This window comes from Misgurnus anguillicaudatus, chromosome 10 (genome assembly GCF_027580225.2).
Source record: "Misgurnus anguillicaudatus chromosome 10, ASM2758022v2, whole genome shotgun sequence".
In the NCBI taxonomy this organism is placed as follows: Eukaryota; Metazoa; Chordata; class Actinopteri; order Cypriniformes; family Cobitidae; genus Misgurnus; species Misgurnus anguillicaudatus.
Genome location: NC_073346.2, coordinates 25,510,344 through 25,534,203, shown reverse-complemented (window position 1 = coordinate 25,534,203; position 23,860 = coordinate 25,510,344). Strand labels below are relative to the sequence as shown.

General features: G+C 37.6%; 3 protein-coding genes across 4 annotated transcripts in view; 2 read left to right on the top strand and 1 right to left on the bottom strand.

Moving 5' to 3' along the window:
* The window catches only part of ldlrad4b (low density lipoprotein receptor class A domain containing 4b), a 66,493-nt gene extending 57,705 nt beyond the window's left edge, over nucleotides 1–8,788 (top strand). For both annotated transcript variants that reach the window (XM_055210297.2, XM_055210298.2), the window contains 2 exons: nucleotides 1,648–1,698; nucleotides 3,348–8,788. In XM_055210297.2, the coding sequence (XP_055066272.1) occupies nucleotides 1,648–1,698; nucleotides 3,348–3,899 (603 nt within the window). In that variant the 3' untranslated portion in view covers nucleotides 3,900–8,788. The remainder of the gene's footprint in view (nucleotides 1–1,647; nucleotides 1,699–3,347) is intronic.
* Nucleotides 8,789–9,788: 1,000 nt separating this feature from the next.
* fam210ab (family with sequence similarity 210 member Ab) lies at nucleotides 9,789–14,969 on the bottom strand. Its single transcript, XM_055210296.2, has 4 exons — nucleotides 14,815–14,969; nucleotides 13,307–13,755; nucleotides 11,183–11,294; nucleotides 9,789–10,732 (listed from the first exon to the last, which is right to left on the bottom strand). Exons 2-4 carry the CDS (start codon nucleotides 13,717–13,719, stop codon nucleotides 10,412–10,414), a joined length of 846 nt encoding a protein of 281 aa, XP_055066271.2. The 5' UTR covers nucleotides 13,720–13,755; nucleotides 14,815–14,969; the 3' UTR covers nucleotides 9,789–10,411.
* Nucleotides 14,970–20,506: 5,537 nt separating this feature from the next.
* mc5rb (melanocortin 5b receptor) lies at nucleotides 20,507–23,860 on the top strand. The gene has a single exon (XM_055210613.2). It carries the CDS (start codon nucleotides 22,192–22,194, stop codon nucleotides 23,176–23,178), a length of 987 nt encoding a protein of 328 aa, XP_055066588.2. The 5' UTR covers nucleotides 20,507–22,191; the 3' UTR covers nucleotides 23,179–23,860.

The window sequence follows — 23,860 nt, the reverse complement described above, 5'->3', positions numbered from 1 at the left end:
TCAGAGGAGGAGCAGGCAGGGGTGTCTGGAGAATGATGCTCTTAGGTTTTTTTGTTTGTTTATTTGGCATAGATATATAAAGACACCGAACATAATATTATTTAACAAAGCATCAAAGTTTGATTTAAATCATAGTCAATATTTAAGATATATCAATATTATATTTTCACAGACTGTTCTGTACATTTATGTAGAATGTAGAAAGCAGTAAATAAAAATGACTTCAGCTGGAGTTTCACATATGTGAACCTGTCTGTGAGTATTTTTTGTGATTTACTGTTTTCTACATAAATTTATCATACATAATGTAAAGATGTTCAGGGTTCCCACGAGTCCTTAAAATCCTTGAAAGTTTGTGAATCTGGGGGGAAAATTCAAGGCCCTGCACTCAAAAAAAAATTATTCATTGAATTAACTTAATAAAATTGTGGGTAGGATTTCCATCCAATATGAATGTGTACCCCTAACTCATAAAAACTGCTTTACACAATAAAAATATATTGAGTTAGTCCAACTCAATTTAAAGCAACACTATGTAGTTTTTTTACCTTTAAATAATGTCTCTAAAATTATTTCAGTGATAGAACAACTTTTAACTGGACTAAGTGTACTGTTGCTGCAACCTGAGCAACCTCCTAGCTGCTACAAGCACACTCTGAAAGTGGCGGTGGAGGGTAGAGCCCCGCCTCCCCTGCCTGCAGAAGAGTGTCTGATACCAGGCACTGTCGCGCTTTTCAACCACATGGGGGAGCTGTAAGTCATTTTTACATGGAAACTACATAGTGTTGCTTTAAAGTAAATGACAATACTCAATTAAGTGTAGTTGCCTCAACTCAATTTAGTGTAGTCTGAATAACTCGATTTAGCGTAGTATGAATAACTCAATGTAGTGTAGTCTGATTAACTCAATTCAGTTTTTTATATAAAACGTTTTATATCATACTAATTAGCATAAGCACATGTCGGCATGCTAATAATAAAAACATATGATACTTTGGATGAGCATGTGAGAAGAGACTGATCTCCAAACAGGCATTAACACAGTTCATTGAGAGAAATATGTCACATCCACAACCTAACCACATGCGCCACTCTTCTGCACGATGGTAATTAAACAATTTGATAAAATAAAACACAAACGCAATCAATTAGTTACTTTTTAGGGAGTAACTTAATATTGTAATGCATTACTTTTAAAAGTAATTTTCCCCAACACTAAAGATCATTTTGTGAAAAATAACCTAATTCTCTTTAATAATGAATAAGACCATGTCAAAGATTGAGATTAAAGTGAAATCAAACTTTAATGCTCCAGATCTCATATTAAGATTGAGACTTTAGCTTGTATTTTATAGACAGGGTCACATATAAGCCTAATTTTTAAGAGGAATATCTGTTGTGATTTGAAAGGGTTTTTGTATTAGTTTTTATAAAGGTCATCAATTACATCTATTGTCATTTTAATGTTCCTTTTAAATAAATTACTGACTTTTAATATAACAGTACTACTTTATTAATGTATTTTAAAAGAAAATCACATTTCCTTGACTAGAATACTTGAATGCTACATGCTTGTTTTTTATATATTGCAGCTGTGTCTTATTCTGCAATTGAAATGAATGTATATTGCATCTGTCTTGTTTGCAGGAGGGATCTTTATGGCCATCAGATAATGGGCTGAGGCAAGGGGCATCTGAGGTGAGTTGTGTGTGTGTTTGTGTGCGTGGGCCTTGTTGTTCTCTCTTGTATAAATAGCGTGTCTGTCTAAAGTTTCATGTGTGTGTTGTCTTTGTGCCCATGTGGGTGAGGAAGGACACGTCAGTATGACTATACGAGTGCTTGCACTGAAGTGCGTCGAGGATGGATGCTCGTGTGGATATATATTCATTGTTTGCGTCTGGGGAGGGGGGTGCCCCCCCTCACCGGGACGCAGCCTCTCAGCGCTCCATTAATCTCTCTGCCTCCTCTGGCAGCGTCTAGACAGCCGTCTGAGAGGCCAGACGCTCGCTGTCTATCTGTGTAAATTGCCACTCATCATCCTCGTCTTGCTAATGTAAACGTGGCCCTTGCCGTAATGATACTGATCTCAGTGGCTAACTCACATGCAGATTTTAGTCGTGTTAGTCCATCAGCTGCACATTAGCATACTAATGTCTGAACTGGGAACAGTTTATGTTCGGTCCCTTGGTGAGTTATGTAAAAATGGATTGGACGTTATTGATCTGTATAGATGTGGCATGAGTAGAACACAGTTTTTTTTGTGTTAAGATACAGCAGTTACACAAGATTGACTTTTATTATCTGTGCTTACAATAAATGGCTTACTAAAGTCATACAGAATATCTTTATTTATATAATGTATTTTTTTTATTTAGCCAGTGTCAATTTTACACTTTACAGACTTAAATCAAATATGGATTAACATAGCTGCCAGCTGGGTTATGTCTTTAGTGGTTAAAGGAAAACACCACCGTTTTTCAACATTTTACTATGTTCTTACCTCAACTTAGATGAATTAATTCATATCTATCTTTGCTCGATGCATACACTTAATCTTTGTACAGCGCATTGTGAATGTGTTAGCATTTAGCCTAGCCCCATTCATTCCTTAGGATCCAAAACAGGGATGAATTTTGAATCCAAAATCCATTTAGTTTGCAGCATTTCGACCTCTGGCGTCGTAATATTGACGGAAGATTGAGCGAGAGGAGGAGTCAGGAGTGATGATGTTACTGCGCGCCGAGGTCGAACTGCTGCAAACTAAGTGCTCTTCTGCAATACAATATAGTTATCATTTTTAATCCGCTTAAAAAAATCGCCACGTTTTATTTTGTGTCACCATACTTACTCGTGTAACTACTCATGTAACAGTCTTTAAATAGGGAAAACATGGAAATGTTTGGTGGCTTCTAAAATTATCCCTGTTTGGATCCTAAGGAATGAATGGGGCTAGGCTAAATGCTACAAACTTCACGACGCACTGTACAAAGACTAAGTGCACGCATTGAAAAAACATAGGTATGTATTAATCCATCAAAGTTGAGGTAAGAACATAAAAAAAATTTTAAAAAACGGTGGTGTTTTCCTTTAAAGGTCAAGCCTGGTAACCGAAAGGTTGTAGGTTATGTGTATGTGCGTTAGCAGTGCAAAAGATTGTTAGTTTGATTCCCAGGGAACACACATACTGACAAAAATGAATTGCTTGAATGCACTGTAAGTCACTTTGGATAAAAGCATCTGCCAAATGCACGAAAGTAATGTAATGCTTATGATGACTAATAGTATGACATCTATTAAAAATAAGAACGCTGGTTCTCATTTGATTTTATTCCCTCTCTCCTCTGCAGGTGGTGTACGCTCCTCAGCCTAGGGACCGTTTTACTGCTCCCACTTTCATGCAGCATAATCGTTTCCGACGTTTCCAGCCCACCTACCCATACCTGCAGCATGAGATCGACCTGCCGCCCACCATCTCGCTGTCAGACGGGGAGGAACCGCCGCCGTACCAGGGCCCCTGCACGCTGCAGCTGAGAGACCCCGAGCAGCAACTCGAGCTCAACAGAGAGTCCGTACGCGCCCCACCCAACCGGACCATCTTCGACAGCGACCTCATTGACATGCACAGTTCAGGGGGTGGCGGTGGGCCACGCCCTCCCAGTAGCAACTCTGGGATCAGTGTCGTCAATTCCAGTAACCACGGACACATGGAGGGCCCTCCGCCCGCTTACAGTCAAGTGATCGGGCAGCACTCGGGCATAGTACTTTACCTCCACCAGCACAGCAATAACCCACCTGTCCCCGTCACCGTGCAGACTCCGCCCAGGGGCCGGACAGATCCAAGCAGCCCAGAGAGCACAATAGCACTGAGCAAGGACAGACAAAGGGAGGAGCTAGTCTGAAAGGGGGCGGGGCAAGCACACGATCGGCGGCCCACTCTCCACACCCATAAAAGGAATGGGTTCTCCCTCATAACACTCCCATGCACAACAGAGCTTAATGGATCTTGGCGACAAAATCAAAAAAACTATGTGGAGCTGAGCTTGCTAAAGCAACGTTTTATTTCTTTTCTCGCAGACCAGCTGTGCAAACATAACGGTTGCAGTCTCCTACTTTCGTTGCTCTGTATTACTTGTGTATAGCTTACAAATCCGAAAACATTATTCGAGCACAAGACAGGCTTTTTGTTGTTGATGTTGTTTTTGTTGACTTTTATCGTTGTATCCCCTTAAACGTCCCCCTACCGCCCAAGCCACACGTGACACTGTGTGGATAAGAATTTATTTTTTAAAGACCGAGATCTGTGCAGCATGAACAAAACATAAATGCGAAAAATTGTGTAAATCCAATTCCTAGTGCCAAGGTTTATACGGAAGGTGTCACATGGGGCATCGACTGTCTTAAAGACTTGTTATACATGTAAAACCTTCTGTGAAATTGCACTATTGTTGGTTAATCAGAGTAATATGGAGAGGGGGGTAGCGATGGGTGACGTATACGTTTACTGTTTATACTGTTTGTTTTCATGTACATCCGATCGTATGCTTCAATGCAAGCTCTCTATGAGAGGGAAGTGGTCTTGTCTGTTTTCAGCACAAGAAAAAAATCTCAGATCCAGCCTAAATATTTATCTATATGAGGCACAGAATACAGAGAGCCCGCTTTAGTCTCATCTACCCTAATCAGTGATACTTGCAACCACTTATATTCAAGCTGATCTGAGGTCAGTTTTGTTTAAAGAAAAGTCAGTTTACTAATAGATCTGTAAAGACGTGTGATGAGACTTTTGTTATCTTTAAGTGGTTATGAAGAGTTCACCGTTTGCTCTTTTTTTTGTTTCTTAAACCTTAAAGTTTATTATTTATATGTATATTTTGTAGTTGGAATATAAAACTAACATCATTTAAGTTTAAAGGTCACCATTGCATGCCTTTTGCACTTTTGTCTGTTAATAACAACTAAAAACAGACTTTTAAGGAAACTAATATAATCCAGCACTGTATCCGTATCGTTGTGGATTTCATTTAATTATAGCCGGCTCATTTCTGTTTATTTCTGTTTTAGTCTCCACTGCCAATTCTAGAACAAAGTTTAGTGTGTGAACTAGAGGGTTGACCGATTATCGGCGCCAATATTTAAAAAAATTATGGTTATCGGTATCTTTCATTTAAAGAAAGTTTGGTCAGAATCCTTGTTATTCTTAAAGGGACACTCCACTTTAAAAAAAAGGATGCTTATTTTCCAGCTCCCCTGGAGTTGGACATTTGATTTTTGCCGTTTTGGAGTCCATTCAGCTGATCTCCGGGTTTGGCGCTGCCACTTTTGGCATGGCTTGGCATGGTCCATTGAATCTGATTGGACCATTGGCATCGCGCTCAAAAATAACCAAAAGAGTTTCTGTTTTCCTATTTGAAATTGGACTCTTCTGTGGTTGCATTGTGTACTAAGACTGACAGAAATTTAAGCAAGGATATTACGCAGCAGCCAAAAATAGTCCCCTGCCATTGAAAATACTAAGGGGACTATTTTCGCCTGCTGCGTATTATCATTGCGCCTCCTGCAGGCATGTTATGGCAGCAACGTCCTTGATTATTACGCCGAAATGAGAGTTCGTAGCCATATCTGCCTAGAAAATCTCATTTTTAATTTTCCGTCAGTCTTGGTGCACGATGTGGCTGCGGAGGAGTCAAGTTTTAAATAGGAAAAATATCGAACTCTTATTTTTTAGCATGATGCTAATGGACTGGTCAGATTCAGTGGATTGTGCTGAGCTATGCTGAACGTGGTGGCGCCGGACCGGGAGATCGGCTGAATGGATTCCAAAATGGTGGGAATCGGGTGTTTGGCTCTGGGGGAGCTGGAAAATGAGCATATTTTCAAAAAAAAGTGGAGTGTCCCTTTAATTTTGACATCATTTTCATTTTTACACCAGACACACATATCGTACGCCTCAAAACATATCGGTCGACCTTCTAGTGTGAATCCCTTTTGCATCCTCTATTATTATGTAGTCCCAATAAAAATGAATCAGGTTTCAAAACATGGTAAGGTCAAGGGCTAATGTGATGAGCATTTTTAAAATGATCCATTTAAACCCGGCATTCCTCTGTCCTGTTGCTTTTGATCCCAACCCTGACACCAGCTCCTGTCTAGTGCGCACACTTGTTTTTGTGTTTATGCATCCATGACCCGTACTCATCCGAGCGGTTCTCTGCATTCACTTTAAGCTTAATTACAATCATGTAGGCCCAGATAGATGATGTTGCTCCGACCAGAGCTGTTGAATCCGGTTCAGAGGTCGAGAGAATCGAGAAGAAACCCCAAAGACTCTTTACAGTTTGTGCACACGAACCCTTTAATAAGGAGACTGAAGACTGAGCCCCTGCTTTCGGTCACCACTTAGCCTGTCAAGGACAGATGACTTGTACAAAGGCCATGGTGGTTTTTATATTCTTGTTTTCGTTATGTGGGAGTTATGGTCAAAAAAAATGTTTTTAAAAGCAACACATCCACCTTTATAAGCTACTCTGTTTGTACTCAGAATGTTAGAGTCAGCCAATCAAAATGTGTTTAAATCATCTGGTTTTCATCTTATGTGTTGATTGGCTTTACTCTTGTTTTTTTTGCTGTTGGTGGGATTTTTATCCGTCATCTGGACTCCCTTGCTCCAAATCGAACTAAACAAATCAAAACTCCACATGTGTCATTTTATAAACCACAGCATAGATATAAAATTCTAGATTTGCGATGCTCTTGTCAAGCACAGGCAACAAAAACTTAGCAACAGTTGTTTCACTGAGCACAATATTCCAACTTAAAACCCCCGTTTCTATTTCCAGAACGTTTCATGAATCAGTTTGCTGCTTTCACCGTTGCTGCTGCTATGCTACTTCTCTTTTTGTTCACCATCCCAATAAACGCGTCCCTTTGTCGTCTATTTTTCGTTCGTCTTGCTTTCCGCCGTTTTCTGCTGTCCAAGGATGTTTGCATGTGACTCGCGAGCTAAATCGGTGCCTATTGATCGTGTTGTTTTGAGCGACGTAGGAACCCACTTGCACTCAAAGTTCCCACCTTAGCTGTGCCTCACTTCCAATGGTGCTTTCTTTGGTGTAACGTTTTTTTAATCCTCTTTTATTTGTACGGTGCTGTAAATAAAGTTAGTCTGTATGCACATATCCTACCCAATGGGTAGAAACTGCAGAAAAAAAGACAACGTTAATAATGTAACAATTTATAATTGATATAAAGGTTTTAAAATGGTGGTTTGTAAATGCCTGCAGTTGTGAACAAGGAAATTTGTTTTCAGAAAGATGCTAAAAGTATTTTTGAGTAACATCCTGCTACGGTACGAAAGAAACGGACGTACTGGGACAACCATTTAGATGTTAAAGGGATACTTTACTTTAGAGTGAGGGTTCTGTCATCGTTTGCTCATCCTCATGTTGTTCTAAACCTATATGAATTTCTTTTTTCTGATGAACACAAAAAAGGATATTTGGGGGGATTGTGATAAACACACAGCAGTAAGTGAACATTGACTTCCATAGTAGGAAAAAAATATTTTGGTAGTATTTTGATAAATGATGGTAAGCACACAGTTGATAGTACCAATTAAATTCCATTATATTTTTTTATTTCTACTATGGAAGTCTATGGTCACTATGTGCTGTGTGTTTACCATCATTTCTCAGAATGTCTTCTTTTGTGTTCATCCAAAATTCATACAGGTTTGGAACAACATGGGGATGAGTGAATGATGACAGAATTTTCATTTTGAAGTGAACTATCCCTTTAACTGCCACAACTATATACAAGAGATGTGCATTAAAAATCCTTAATAGGAAAGTCAATAATTTAGTTACAAGTTAACTAGTTAATTATAAATTGGAATCTACCAATTATAGAAAGTTTGATATCTAACCACCAACCTGTGCCAGACTCCCACTCATGGACAAAAACATTGAGGGCTTTGGTAAGACAGTCTTGCTTAAACGTTTTGGATTTCAAATAAGTGTTTTATTATTTTAATCCCAACAGATACACGATTTTTGTTTTCAAGACACTTTGTGTTGTGCTTCCTGTCTTTGCAAAGTTTAATAATGAACCAAATGAGAGATGTAGTTTTAACATTCTTATTTTTGTTATATATTTCTGACATTCTTGTGTATGTGGTGTATAGGAGCAAAAAATGATTTTAATTGCAGATATTTATGTGCCGGTGCTCCACTGTACAGTAGCTTGTATTCGCATGTCTATAGTTATATACCTGAAAATAATGTACATAGCGATGCCATTTTGACTACAAGCACCTGACTAACAGCAGTTGGTGACATTTTGAGCAATGTATTAAGCTTTCAGAGCAACAAAAAGCATTTTTCTTGCACACAAACACACACGAAAATGGTTTAGATGTAATTTACTGAGGCTTATTAGGTGTCTGTGAAAAGCGTCTGAGTGCAGCCATTCAGAAGTAAAGAGCATCATATTGCAGACCTTTTTACTTTTTTTTACGCTTGATCAAAATTTCCTTTGTACGTTCATGTGTACGGACGTTTTTCTATACATGCACACGTGCATATTCACACTTTAAAACGTACGTATTTTGTTTTATTTAAATCATTGTCATGTAACTAATAGGTTTACGCCTAAGGTCTGTTACTGCAATGCTGTTTATCCCCACAGAAAAATATAATCAAACGTTGCTCTAATCACTGTTATAGTCAAACTTTTATGCTTGTATTTCTGCTGTTGTCTAACTGCAGTTCAACTAATAAACTAAAATGTACCAGTTTTCCTATGTCTTACATTCAGATCGGTTTTAAATACAGAAACAATATGTCAGATTAACGATTTTATTCATTTTTTTTAATGAACACACATCACTTTAATAAAACTAGCAGCTTCAGCAGTTGTTTTTGATACACGATGTTATTTCCAATAGTGGAAAAATGTGTATGGGTGATTCTCGCAAAATTAGACTTATGAGGTGTCATGAAACATTTTGATAAAAAAGTAAATGCAAAGTAAGAGTATCAAAATAAGAAACATACAGTTACAAACATCTCTTCATGTACTATTTTGCACATGATTTCAAATGACATCATACAAACCAATTTTGTTGCTTTTCCACATTTAAGGGGAAAATTTTCATTAACGCAACGTGTCCATGACTGGATTTGGGTTCTTTGACATGGAAATATTTATAATTAAAAAAATCTAAAAAATAAAAAGCTTCAGTGCATGTTATACTATAAACATTTACAGTAAAGAAACGTGGTATTTGGTGATCATTGGTAAATGTAGAGACAATAATAAGGAATATAAATGTGTCCAAAAAAAATGATTTCATCCTCCGCAACAATTTTTAATCATTGTTTAAGCCCTCAATGAACTAAAATTAAATAAAAAATTTGTTGGAAGGGACACAATTGACTGCGACACTCAAGATGGCTACCAGGTAAGCAGTTCTTATTTTTTCTTTCCAGATAAAGGTTGAAATTTTGTTTGTCATAATACCTAAACAACTATTTAGTGCTCATTACCGAAACACGAGTTTGTAAATGCATTTATTTAATGTAATATCATGTTGCGGTAATTATATTTTTTGATAATGATAATTTAAAAAATTTAAATAATTCTATAGGATTTTTTTTAAATCATTACAAAAATAATGATTGTAGTTAGTTCAGACCTTAATCTTATATGTGCAACAAAAAATGGCTTCAAGGACTTTTTTAAAAAAATCTGATGCTGGACACCTTCTAAGTCTGGATTTCGTGAGAATCATCCAAATGTAATAAATGTTCTTTATTTTCCCACCGTCTGCATCCCAGATAGTCCATAAACAGTGCAATACAAAACGTACATTGTTATATGGGAAAAGGACCGATCTAGATTGTGTAGGCATCATGCACAAGAATTCAAATACAGACACACAACACAAATTAAATATCAATTACAGATATTGATATGTATCACTTGGCTGTCAAGTAGAAATACTTTTCAAAATGTAATATTAAAATTAATAATTTTACACAAACGCAGTCCTGATTTTAGCCTGATATGGTGAATTTAACATTATTGCAATATTTCAAGTTTGTTACCTTATTCATGAAACCCAAAGACAAATGGTTGTGCAAATTGTTTGTCAAACAATTTGTACCTTGTTACATACAGTTTAATGCATTTACATGAGAATGTATTCCTATCATTATTTTAACAAACATTTGTGTTTCATGAACACGGACCAACAGTTGTAGGTGAACATTCAGTACCTTACAAAGTCAACAAAGACTTACATACAAGTGCACTAAAAAACCCGTGATACAGTTATTGAGCTTGTGAAATTGAGTTTTTACCAACTATTCTCCTTGAGTAATTGACTGTGTGTGATTTCTTCAATCACAGCAAATACCTAATCAGGTTTCTTACGGAAAGACATTTTGTCTTTTGTCTCCTGAAGTCTCTCAGAAAATTTGTCTTTCGTCTCGGAGAAACGCTCTTTGGTCCCCTCCATTCGGTCCGACAGCAGTTCTTTGGTTTCCTCCATTTTCTCTGAAAATCTCTCCTTTGTCTCCTCCATTTTTTCAGTCAGTCTTTCCCTGGTCTCCTCCATTTTGTCCTGTATGTACTCTTTAACAGGCGGAGGGGTGGAGAGGTATCCATGTTTACGGAGGTATTGGACGGAGAGGGACGTGCCGCCAAGTGTAACGGTGTATCGGGCAGGTGTAGCAAGCTGGGACCAGAAAAATGTATTGTTTAAATGACAACACCAGATAAATTTTTACTAAAATAACTTTACAGTATTTATGGTTTAACTGGTGTAGCTTTAAAGGGATAGTTCACCAGGTAAGCGTAGTGTAAATTTATGAAAAAAGTTAAAACCATATTATTAATAAAAGAAACTAGCAACCAACACAAAACACATTTTTCAAAATAACACAAATGTATTCCCATTTATAAATATTACCATCAGCAGCACTTGAAACACAAACTTTTTTATCCTTTTATACATTGTTGATAAACGCTTTATCCTACCCTAATGGTTAGCTGATTTTAGCTTAGATGTTTTCTTTCTGTCCTCGACCCAGAACATCAGAAAAGACACCTAAATTAATTACGGCCCACCGGTTGTGAACTACTGCTTCATTGAAGCAATAATACTTAATAACAGAATGTTACATACCTTATACATTGCATAGGCTGTGAGTGCATAGCCACCCTGGGAATCACGCAAAATTCCCACCATCCAATCCGGTAAACCAATGAACTCCAGGAACGGGACCAGATTTACTCCTCTGTGGAGAACACATACAGAACATTCAAATTCATTTATCTATACCAGAGAGAGATTCTTTGTTTTCACAAGCCTAAAATGTGGTTTTAGAAAAGCTGTTGATTTCCAAATGACATTTTCCTAAACTACAAGTTGCAAGTTCCCTGCCAGTCCTACCCTAAAGACAGTGTGCTTAATCTGCACTTAATTTAATTCATTGACGTCTCAACCCAGCAAGCAGTAGTTGTCATTTCACCACCTTGGGTAGACCCGATATAATCTGGCTACGAGTAACCCACTTTTAGCCAAATTAACATTGAATTTGGTTACAATACATGTCAATTTTGTGTTTGTTGCGTCATGTGAACCATGTGCATCACGTGTTTTGTCAAAATAAGTGCCTGCTGCACACGCGTCAAAACCGTTTATGATAAAAGAGACGCTCATGTTCACAAAATATATGCTCAAAAGACACTCACTTAACAGTAAACTCTGAATACGCATGAGATTATGCGAGTATCTGGCAAACGCGAGCGTCTCCTATCATAAACCCTTTAGACGCGTCTGCAGCAGGCACTTATCTTGACAAGACACATGATGCACACAGGTTCACTCGATGCGCTGAACACATATTTTGAAATTACAAACCACACACATTACGGGCTACATAAATGTTGTGATGAACTTCGCATCGTGCGCCCTCGAAAAAAGAAGTCACCGGCCGCCACTGCTTTTAAACCCACAATTGCTTGCTGGGAAGTCTTAACCTTTTATGTACCACAACATAACTATTTCCCTGCAATTGACGAGTTAACACGTCAATTAAGAGAAAACGCTTCCCTGCCAATGATGAGTTTTTCCAGCAATCCGTATTTCCGCTATTATCCACCAGAATAATTATAAAACCCAGAAGTATTCCCTTATGCTGCGTTCAGACCAGCCGCGGTAGAGGCGTCATCCGTGAGTGATTTCAATGTTAAGTCAATGTGAAGACGTGTTGACACGAGTCTGGAGGTCTCGCGGCACGAATGAGGCGTTTAGCGCGGCGTGGTAGACGCGATTCCACGTCATTTGCGCGAATGCCTCGAATTGAGCGTTGCCGCTGCAAACGCGCAATTTGAATTTTTTTTACTTTGGCAGAAGAACGCACCGAGTTAACCAATCAGGAGCTTGCTCTAGTAGTGACGTGATTACAGGAAGCTAGCGGAGTCGTAGAAGCCCCTCCCATGACGCAAATTTCCATGTGAATGTCTCGATGAGTAAAATTTCACGCGCGAATGAAGTGAGTAAACTCAAACTGTTCGAACGGTAAACTAGGCACGGTAGACATGATTTTGACGCCTCAAACGCAGCTGGTGTGAACCCACGGTTAGGGCAAATAGTTCAAACTCTGTGTATGTTTTAAGGATCGCTCTGATTTAAGGATCGTCCTTTTTGCTCAAACATTTTTTTTTTTTAAGAAACTTACCCATATTTGAAAGGTGATAAAAGAAAACAAATTAAGGTAGGATGATTTTTTTTTAAAGCAGAGTGTCTGTTCTTTTAGTTGATATATTGCATGTTTATATATTTAAAGAAGAACATTTTCTGCAAAGCATTAAACTTTTGTGAAAAAAAAAATGCTGGCGCTGGCTAGAAACTTTTTGTAAAACGCTGATGGGGAAAGAGTTAAATGGCAATGTCTACATGAAATAAGTTGAGCAAACAACAACAGTAAAGCTCCACTGAATTATGGACTACGGCCTTCAAGGGTCCAACAAGGTTATATAAAGTTCTGTTGAGTGATGATTTCTACTTATCATTGTAAAACTGGTAGATGCATGACGCTATATTATAGTCTGTAATTATAATCAGGGCTGAATGTTTAAAACAAAGTGGAAAATATTGGTTGTCACTAGAGAAATATAATCTAAAGCCCCAATGCTGAAAACTAGATTAAACAATCCTATAAATAGCTGGTAGCTAGCAATCGGTTACTAAATATGCTACGGTACCCATTTTTTTGTATTGTTAATAGGAATGCTGGTCACTTACTTCATCGCAGCATAATAGAAGCTCCCAAACCATACAGTGGATGTGACGATATGCACGGGCACCATCACTTTACCATACTGTTTAAACGTCTTCTTAAATCTCTGGAAAAGCCCAATAGATTTGTCCTGCAGAGGATCGACATCGCCCTTATTCTCAGTGGCAGTCTCTACAGACCTGGGATCAGCCTTGTAAAGACCCTCAGTTCCTGCAAGACTCTGCGGAGGGTCCAATGGCGTTTCTTCCTCCACAGGCGTTTTGTGGACTTTGTTCACCCTCACAACGTTAGTGCAGCTAAAGGAGCGCGAGGCCCGGATGGTCGAAGGCAGTTGACGTGCGGCCCAGGCGTGACCCAGGTACGCAGAACGCAGCAGAGACACCTGCCGCAGCGTGACTGAAGACCACATCCGCTGCATCACCTCCCCCCACCTATAGAGCGCCACCTACAGATCCTGGACAAACAAGGTGGGTTAAAAACATTATTCGGCATATTACCATGAGTAAACAAACTCTAAACTTTCAGTTTATGATATGATAGATCAGTTCTTTAGGTTTTCCTAACATGATATTAAAACCGGTTTCACATTATAGGAATTTTACAATTAAAACGTATTTTAAAGCTACTTGAAGCATAACATAATATTAGTGTAGGGTGGAGTTGTTTCACATGAAAAAAATGTAACTCAACAACAGTCACGTGGTTTGATCGTGAATGATAAACAAATGCTAATAGTCAGGTAAGGTAAGGGTCATGGCACTGTCAGTTTCCAGACTGATCAGTTTAAAGATACAGTACCTTAATTCCAGAGATAAATGGGGTTGGGTTTTAACCAGTCTGAATATTTTGGCACGTCAGATGGGTTTCTAAAAGTGGTACACTGAGTAAACTCTGCCTGTATTTCTCTGTTTATCATTTTATGAGTGCCGACACTATTATCCAAATTTTATCCAAACACTGACTGTCTTACAGCCTACTAGGGCGTCTACTTAAACAGCATGTTTGGGCATTTTTAAATACTAGGGTGGTTTTAGGCTCAATCCCAACATGCTGTCAGTGCTTCCCGTGGCATTACAGTGGACAATTTCGTATGCCAGAAAAAAATAGCTTTAGTTTAGCAAACGTTATTTCACCGTCAGTCTTAAAAAAACTACAGAGATTTAACGTTAACTTACACATCTACAAAAAATAATTCTACTAAACATTTATTTTCAATACACGTTTTGAACTAATCTCTGAGATGTTTGTAGTACGTAACGTAACATTATAAGGTCGCAATTTTAAACGCCGTATCTCTCTAACGTTACAGCTGACATTGAATGGTTTTGGAGGACAGACTGCCGCTGCATGCAGAAGTACAACTAACATAGTTCAGTCCAAGTTAACTGGGCCCTGATTTAAACTTCAGCTAACTAACATGCTACACGAGCACACGTACAGCTAAACGTCTGAAACAAGACAGTTTTAAGTCAGAAAGACGTTGTAAACGTTATAAAAGAGAGGCAATACTTACATTCACTTCATGAAGGTCTGCTCTGGGTTTAAAGAGAGTCCTCCCTGCGGTCCATGCCTCATGTCATGTACACGCGCGATTTCCACATCCACATGGAGCTCTGCTGCGCGGTGCATCATGGGAAATGTGGTCGTTTGAGGCTATGCCTCAGTTTGTTGAAAAGATTGTTACTGCCAGTACTGTAAACTATCTTTCTTTCTATACATCCCTAAAATTTACCGTAATATATATTATTATTTTATACTATAATATAAGATACAACGTAGCTTGACTGGTAGAGCATTGCGATAGTCATATGTTCGATTCCATGAAACACAAGTAACTAGCCTACTGATGAGAAATGTAACATAGATTAAATGATATGTACGTTGCTGTGAATAAAACGTCTGTATAATAACTGTAACAGTTATATATTTTCTTTATTTATGATAAGGCATTTTGCCATTGTTTATTATTTTGATTAAGTAATAACAACTAAACATTATTTCTTATTTAGGATTTTTCACAAGACGTTACAATTATGTACGGTAGCCACATGTAGTTAAAATGTTTCTGCACTAGATGGGGGTTAAATGGATAATTTGTGTTTGTGTAGGTTTTTACTAACAGGTTAAATAACATAGTTTGAGTTAAAACAATAAAGATTAATATAAAATTAACATAAAATATTTTTCAATTATTGGTCTGTCAAACATTATCACTCTTTAGAATAGAATAGAATAGAATATACCTTTATTGTCATTCTTCAGGTCTATTCTATTCTATTCTATTCTATTCTATTCTATTCTATTCTATTCTATTCTATTCCTAGTCCTAGTTCTAGTTCTAGTTCTAGTTCTAGTTCTAGTTCTAGTTCTAGTTCTTTCTAGTTTTATTTCTTTTATTTACAAAGCACATTTAAAACAATCCCAAGACTGACCAAAGTGCTGTAAAGTATAAAACAATTATCAGAGAGGAAATAAAAAAAATCTATTCTATATTATAATATATTATTATTATGTTATGTTATATTAAATTATATTACATTACATTACATTACTATATTATATTATATTATATTATATTATATTATATTATATTATATTATATTATATTATATTATATTATATGACAAGCAGCTTAATTAAAATTAATTTAAGGTTCCTGACTTTGTGTCCAGCACCAAAAGCTTTGTGTTTTTTTTTTAATTCTCTCTCTCTCAGGTGGCACTCAGTGGGTAGCACTGTTGCCTCACAGCAGGAAGGTTCCTGGTTCAAGCCCTGGCTAGGTCAGGTGACTTTTTGCATGTTCTCCCTGTGTCAGCATGAGTTTACTCCAAGTACTCCAGATTCATCCAACAGGCCAAAAACATGCAAGTTAGGTAAATAGAAGATACTATTTAAATTGCCCCTCTCCCAAACCTTGTGGGGATGAAGTTTCTCTCTCTCTCTCTCTCTCTCTCTCTCTCTCTCTCTCTCTCTCTTTCTGCGTAAATGCACAATAAAGTAACTATCTGGTCATAAAATATAAAGTACAATAAAATAATGATTGGCCAGGTCAGGTTACTTACTATTTCTTGTTTGATTACCAAGGGGCACAAAACAGCAATCTTTGCTAGGCACTGGTAAAGCCTAATATGAGGCAACTAAACAACATGCATCCCATTAGCTTTTATGGCCACCATCTCCATTTGATATTTCACATTGTTATGCAACCAAGATGATGAAAAATTCATTTGAAAAAAACTTGTCAGTTGTCAGTTAATATGTCAGACATTGCCCCCTGAGTCAACTCAGAAAACAATATTTAGAGGATTAGATGAGCAGGAAACTATTAATCTTTTTAAAAGATGTAATTCATATATTCCACATGCAAATGCGTATTTTCTGAATGTAGCGAATGCTGAGGAGCAGGGAAACGTTAAGGGTCAGAATTGCACTGGTCCACAGCCATGAGGCCAATGCGTAGGAAATAATATCTACGGTAATTTCCAATGTCTTATGACCAATTATAATGAGACAAATCTAACATAAGGAGGACCACTCTGAAGGTTAATATACCAGAGTTATTATTATAAGCAGATTAAAACATTCTTTTGTGGATAAAGAGTTTTCAAAGCTGACGAGCTGAGTAATCTGGCTTATCTGTCATGAGCCTGAATAAGCACATCAAAGTGGTCAGTGGTCATATCAAACCTGTCACATCCTTTTCATGTTTAAATCTTATATTTTGTCACATAAATTAATAACATATTGTAACATGTTATTTAAAAATGTATTTAAAAACGAAACATTTTGTTTCATTTTGTTTTCAACTTTTAATTTGATTTTGGTGACATTCAGACTCCTTGCTTGTTAGAGACAAACACTTGTCTCAGCTGTATGGTACAAAAAAGCCTTTAATGCACATGACAGACAAGTCAAAAATATTTCATTTGCGCTACAGACTGCTGATGTGGATGGCAAAGTGATGCATTTGTAGATGTGGGCATCTGTGACAGTGGGGGTTAATAACTTTAACTAAACTGTATTGTAATAAGTTTGATAAGTAATCCAACTCTCACACATCTGACCATGAAACACATTATTGGCGTGTCTGTCTTTTCTTCATTAAATGTTTATTCTCATTGTCTACCATCAACTTCACTACACCAAATACAACATATGGTACATTTACAATATTTGGAGCGAACTGTGAGTCATTTATTAATTTCACTGTTATTATTTTTGTGTGCGATTATTGTACATTTTAATGTACTTTATACTTATGATCTGTGTTAATTACCACATTTCTACTTTTTCTTCTTCTTCTTCTTTTTCTTCTTCTGAGTAATGTCTTTGGGTTAAGTGACAGTTATTTTGTGCAAATGTACTTTATCCAGAGATATAGAAATAGACATATGTGTGCATGGTCTGTTGTGTCTGTGTACCTGGTAACAGTGTTGGGGGTAACGCATTACAAGTAACGCGCATTATGTAATAATATTACTTTTTTGAAGTAGCAAGTAAAATAACGCATTACTTCATAAATGTACACATTAATATTTGAGTTACTTTTTTATAAAAGTAATGCAAGTTACTTTTCAGTTTAGTTAATTCAATTTAAAAATAAAATAAGGTACTGAATTAAACAGAACATATTAACATAGAATTACGCACTCTGTGCGCCTCATCGGGAACAGTTTGAGTCAGAAACGGAGATGGCAGGCCATTTTTGCGATCATAAAAAAGACCTGCAAGGCCTGAAAGAGATCAAGCCTCAGTCAAGTAAGAAAAAGTAACTCAAAAGTAACTTAAAAGTAATGAAAGCATTACTTTCCATGAAAAGTAACTAAGTAACGCAATTAGTTACTTTTTTGGGGAGTAACTTAATATTGTAATGCATTACTTTTAAAAGTAACTTTCCCCAACACTGCCTGGTAATGCTTATGGTGTGGCCAAATATCTCCACAATGATAATACTACCTGTAAGGTTACTATTAGGGGTCACATAAATTAATAACATATTGTAACATGTTATTTAAAAATGTATTTAAAAAACGAAACATTTCATTTTGTTTCAAACTTTTAATTCGATTTTGGTGGCATTCAGACTCCTTGCTTGTTAGAGACAAAAACTTGTCTCAGCTGTTTGGTACAAAAAAGCCTTTAATGCACATGACAGACAAGTCAAAAATATTTCATATGCGCTCCAGACTGCTGATGTGGGTGGCAAAGTGATGTGTTTGTATATGTGGGCATCTGTAACAGTGGAGGTTAATAAGTTTAACTAAACTGTATTGTAATAAGTTTGATTAGTAATCCAACTGCCATACATCTGACCATGAAGTACATTGTACTGTCTGTCTTTTCTTCATTAAATGTTTATTCTCAGTGTCTCTCTTTCTCTTTGGCATATCTAACAGATGCTTTCAGTTTTATAGGTTATGTCCTCTGTAAGCGTTGAATGGTTCTGATGCCTGTAAGCATTTGGCAGACGCTTTTATCCAAAGTAGGCTAACTCTCAGTGCATTCAACTTATAGATTTTACCTACTGTATGTGTGTTTCTTGGGATTTGAACAAATGCTGTGCTGCCATTTACTTATTACCTTAAAACAATGTACAGTATTGTGATTCCAGTGCCAACATTTCTAAACATCCCAAATAGGGTTGCCAGGACCGCGGGTCTCACGCGCAGTTTAGGTCAATTTTAGAATAGCACAAATGCACAAATGTAATGATTAAACTAAACAACAGCTAATTATATCCGGATAAAAACAGTCATTATAATAAATACTTTATTATTGACACAGACAGGTCGGTTTTTATTAGAATTGTGTCTATGAGGTAAACATGATCAACAGGTCAACTCTAGCCGTAATAAAAATATTTCATTTATGCAGTATTATATGCGTTCCGTATCCACAAAGCATCAGTTGAAATCTTATTGCATTTTGTTAACTTTATTCACAGTGATTAAGCTAAAATATGATAGTTGAAAATCGCAGAATTCTGCGGTATACTTCATACAGTATAAATGATAAATCTGCATACACTGGGGTTTAAAAATTTGTGGCATTATATGTTGAGTTTTAATCTTAACCCTGAACTTGGCAACCCTGTTCCTGAATCTTGTACTATATAAACTTTGCGATTGTGCATTTGTTTATTATAGTGATACGCAGTGTTTCTTGTCTATGTGTCAACAGACTGTTTAAATGCGTATTTGTCGAGAATCGACATGAAAACGACATAAATGATCCCCCAGGTCATGATTTAAATTATTGCTGTGGTGGCTTGGCATCAATGCGCTGCGCGGGGGTGGAGCGCGCACTGTGCTATATGAGTGCGCGCGGTGACAGACTGCAGCCGTCTTTAGAGAGCTCTACCATCAACTTCACTACTTCACTACACTGAATACAACATATGGTACACTTACAATATTTGGAGCGACCATACAACCGTGAGTCATTTATTAATTTCACTGTTATTATTTTTGTGTGTGATTATTGTCAATTTTAATGTAGCCTACTTTATACTTGTGGTCTGTGTTAATTACCACATTTCTTCTTCATCTTTTTCTTCTTTTTTTTTTTTTTCTGCTTTTTCTTCTTCTGAGTAATGTCTTTAGGATGAGTGACAGTTCTTCTGTTCAAATGTACTGTATCCAGAGATATAGAAATAGACATATGGGTCACACACAAATAGAAATATATGGTCAGATGATGTCCTCTTTTAGTGTCCATTCCTCTGTGCGTGTATGGTCTGTAGTGTCTGTGTACCTGGTAATCCTTATGGTGTGCCCAAATGTCCCCACAATGATAATACTACCTGTAAGGTTACTATTAGGGGTCGGGTAAGGGAAAGGGTATATATAGAATTTATATGGTATAAAAGTCATTATGTTTATGGAAAGTATAAAAATTGAAATCTCTGTGTTATATGTGTGTGTGTGTGTACCTGGTAATTATCACTTTGTGAGGACCAATTGTCCCCATAAAGATAGGAATACCAGTAAATTTGTGACCTCGTGGGGACATTTTGAGGTCCTCATGAGGAAACAAGCTTATAAATCAAACAGAATGTTGTTTTTTGAAAACCTAAGATACAATAAAGTTTTCTGTGATGGTTAGGGTTTGGGTTAGGGGAAGGGAATAGAATATACAGTTTGTATGGTATAAAATGCATTACATCTATGGAATGTCCCCACAAAACATGGAAACCAGAATGTGTGTGTGTATTTACATACATATGTATGCATGTGCATGTCTGTTTGTATTTTAGACCTATTACTCAACTCAATTGACAAAAGGCAACACAATAATCAATATTCCAATAATTCCAATAATTTATTCCCTATCAGGGAATAAACTGACAGGTGTCTTTAATACCATCAAAGCACTTTCAAATCAGTGTGCCACTTGTAAGAAGTCAGCAAGTCTATGTTAACCATTAGAGATTATCTTGGATGATTCACCTGTCTGCAGCAAAGCTGTAGGCTAATTTTATTGATTAAATTGAGGAAAATACATCTAACAAGCATCAAGATGGGATTTAAACAAGGAGCTTAAGTTAAAAAACAGCAATTCAAGACAAGATAAGATAAACACAAACAGACAATTAAGGAGCTTATGAGGAAAACAAAATTTCAAATGGTGTTTTTCTGTCCAGTTCCCTGTCAACAAACATGCTTACCTAACTAAGAAGGAAGTGCAGTGGCTGTGGAATGGCATAGCGAATTTAAACTAGAGCATATTTCGGTTTACATTATGACATCTTCCTGAGGTTGTTTAAGTTAATGAATTTTCTCATGTTTAGTTTTGCTTAGAATATTTGTGCAGTTTACTAAATATTTTCCTGGAGTTTTCTTTACTGTCAATATAGTCCAAAACTATAGGACAAAACATGACTGTCAATTAAACATTTTTAATATCAAACTGATTTGATGTTTCATCAAACATTTACTTTCCAAAAGAGAATGCATTAAAAATGCAAAAAACATAATCTTGGAAACACATTTAACATTTAAAAGGTTAAGAAAAGGCAACATTTCTTCACATTTCAGTCTTGTGCACATGTCCCAAAAAATTGATAATAACCCAATTTACAATCCATGAATTTTTGAGTGAAATATCTGGTAAGTTTCTAGAACACAGAAAGAGTCCCAGATCCAAATTATGGTGTCAGTCTATAAAACGTACATTTTCTAACTCAGTAGAAGTGGCCACATGTGGAATTGTGCACCTGATATTTTAGGAGAAACCGTAGTGTAGTTACAGGTTGCCAGGTTTTTTGACTTCCAGTATAATAATTCCAGGCCCAACTGAGTGCTTTGTTCAGTTATAATGCGCTTCTACCAGGATAAAATGTTCAAAATTGTCTGTGAAGTCCTGAGCTGTGATTACCAGCTTGCCATAACCCATAATGTTTAGAAGGACGTTGACATGTTCTGATCATCTTAGCGCAGCAAGATTTCAAGTGGAGACACACTTGCAGTCTTTGTGTTCTTGTCTCCCTCCTGCTGATCTGAGTTGTTAAGGCTGTGCTTTCTTTAGTAGTGTAAGTTCAGAGAGGAGTATGCGGCCGCGAGGAGCCTGTTTCCAGCTTATCATAAGTAAGCTGTAATGTAAGTAAATTATGGCTTGTTAACTCAGTATTATTATCAATTGCTGTGCTGTGCCCTGCTCACCCCTATTATTATCATTAGCATTATTATCCTTTTGTAACCCATATTACATCAGTCACCAATTTTTTCAATTAAAAAAGTTTAAAGAATGTTTTCTTGCAATGCATTATGCCATTTCTCTCAACAACTCAATTTTGTTTTACAGCAGACGTGCATAGGTACAACATCATGTATCAAGCGGTGCCCCTTACCACCACCTGAGCTACACCTTTCAGTCCACACCACATCAGGACATGAACATCTCCGAGTTTCCCACGCTTTCCCCAAATTCCTCATTGAGACATACGAACAACAGCGAAGAGTCCGGCAAGCACAGGTCGAGTGCATTGGCTGCATGTGATCAGATGCACATCGCACCTGAGGTCTTCCTCACACTGGGTCTCATCAGCCTGTTTGAGAACATCCTGGTCATTCTCGCCATTGTCAAGAACAAGAACCTCCACTCGCCCATGTACTTCTTCGTCTGCAGCCTGGCTGTAGCTGACATGTTGGTAAGCGTGTCAAATGCATGGGAGACTATAGTGATCCACCTCCTGGCCAACAGGAGTTTGGTTATTGAAGATCACTTTATCCGTCAGATGGATAATGTGTTCGACTCGCTTATCTGCATCTCTGTGGTGGCATCCATGTGGGGCCTGTTAGCGATCGCCGTGGATCGCTATGTGACCATCTTCTACGCTCTACGCTACCATAACATAATGACAGTACGGCGAGCTGGAATTATCATCAGCACCATCTGGACTTTTTCCACGGGTTGTGGAATCATCTTCATCATCTACTCCGACACAAAGCCTGTGGTGGTGTGTCTGGTAGCTATGTTTTTTGCCATGCTTCTCCTGATGGCTTCCCTCTACAGCCACATGTTTCTCCTGGCGCGCTCACACGTCAAACGCATGGCGGCACTGCCGGGTTACAATGCCAACATCAGGCAGAGAGCTAGCATGAAGGGTGCTGTCACCCTTACCATACTGCTGGGCATCTTCATCGTGTGCTGGGCGCCATTTTTTCTTCACCTCATCCTCATGATCTCCTGCCCACAGAACGTTTACTGTGTCTGCTTTATGTCTCACTTTAACATGTATCTGATACTCATCATGTGCAACTCAGTGATCGACCCGCTGATCTATGCGTTTAGGAGCCAGGAGATGAGAAAGACCTTTAAAGAGATCATTTTGTGTGACGGACTGCGCAGTTTCTGCAGCATGTTCAGCAAATATTGAATCAAGTTTCTTGAAAGAACCGGACGGTATGGTGATGGATGAATGTGTGTTTAGATGGATTGATCTGTGCATATATGCGGTTGCAGATGAGGTGGATGGTTAAAGGGCAAGTTCGGTATTTTACCCTTAAAGCCCTGTTTTCAGATTGTTTATGATGAAATAGAACGGTTTTGACTGAAATTTCGACATATGTGGCTGCCCCGAGAATTTTCGGGTGTTTGTTGTTTCACCCCCCACCTCTACAATTGGTGTATAGGTGCACAGGAACAATCCTTCCTAAAATGCATTAAACTTTCGTTTACAAAGACGTGAAACTCAGCGAGTGGTCAGGGGTGTTCACTGATATTCTCACACAAAAATTGCTGCAAAAGATGCTTTCCAACAAGTGTTTTAGCATTCGTTGTAAACTTGTGGACCTATTTTTCCAAACGCCTCACACCCGTATATTCTTCCGTTGAGAGCTTGAATTATAGTCCAGTTGGTGGCGATAAACCGCCTTTGCCAATTGCAAGAATTCAAACAAAGTTCCCGGCGCAGAGTAATACCGTACCTCACAGCACATCTAATACAAGTCAATGGAGTTGGACAAAACTACAATTAAAGCTGTTGGAATGCATCTTTTGCAGCGATTTTTGTGTGAGCATATCAGTGAACACCCCTGACCACTCGGTGAGTTTCACGT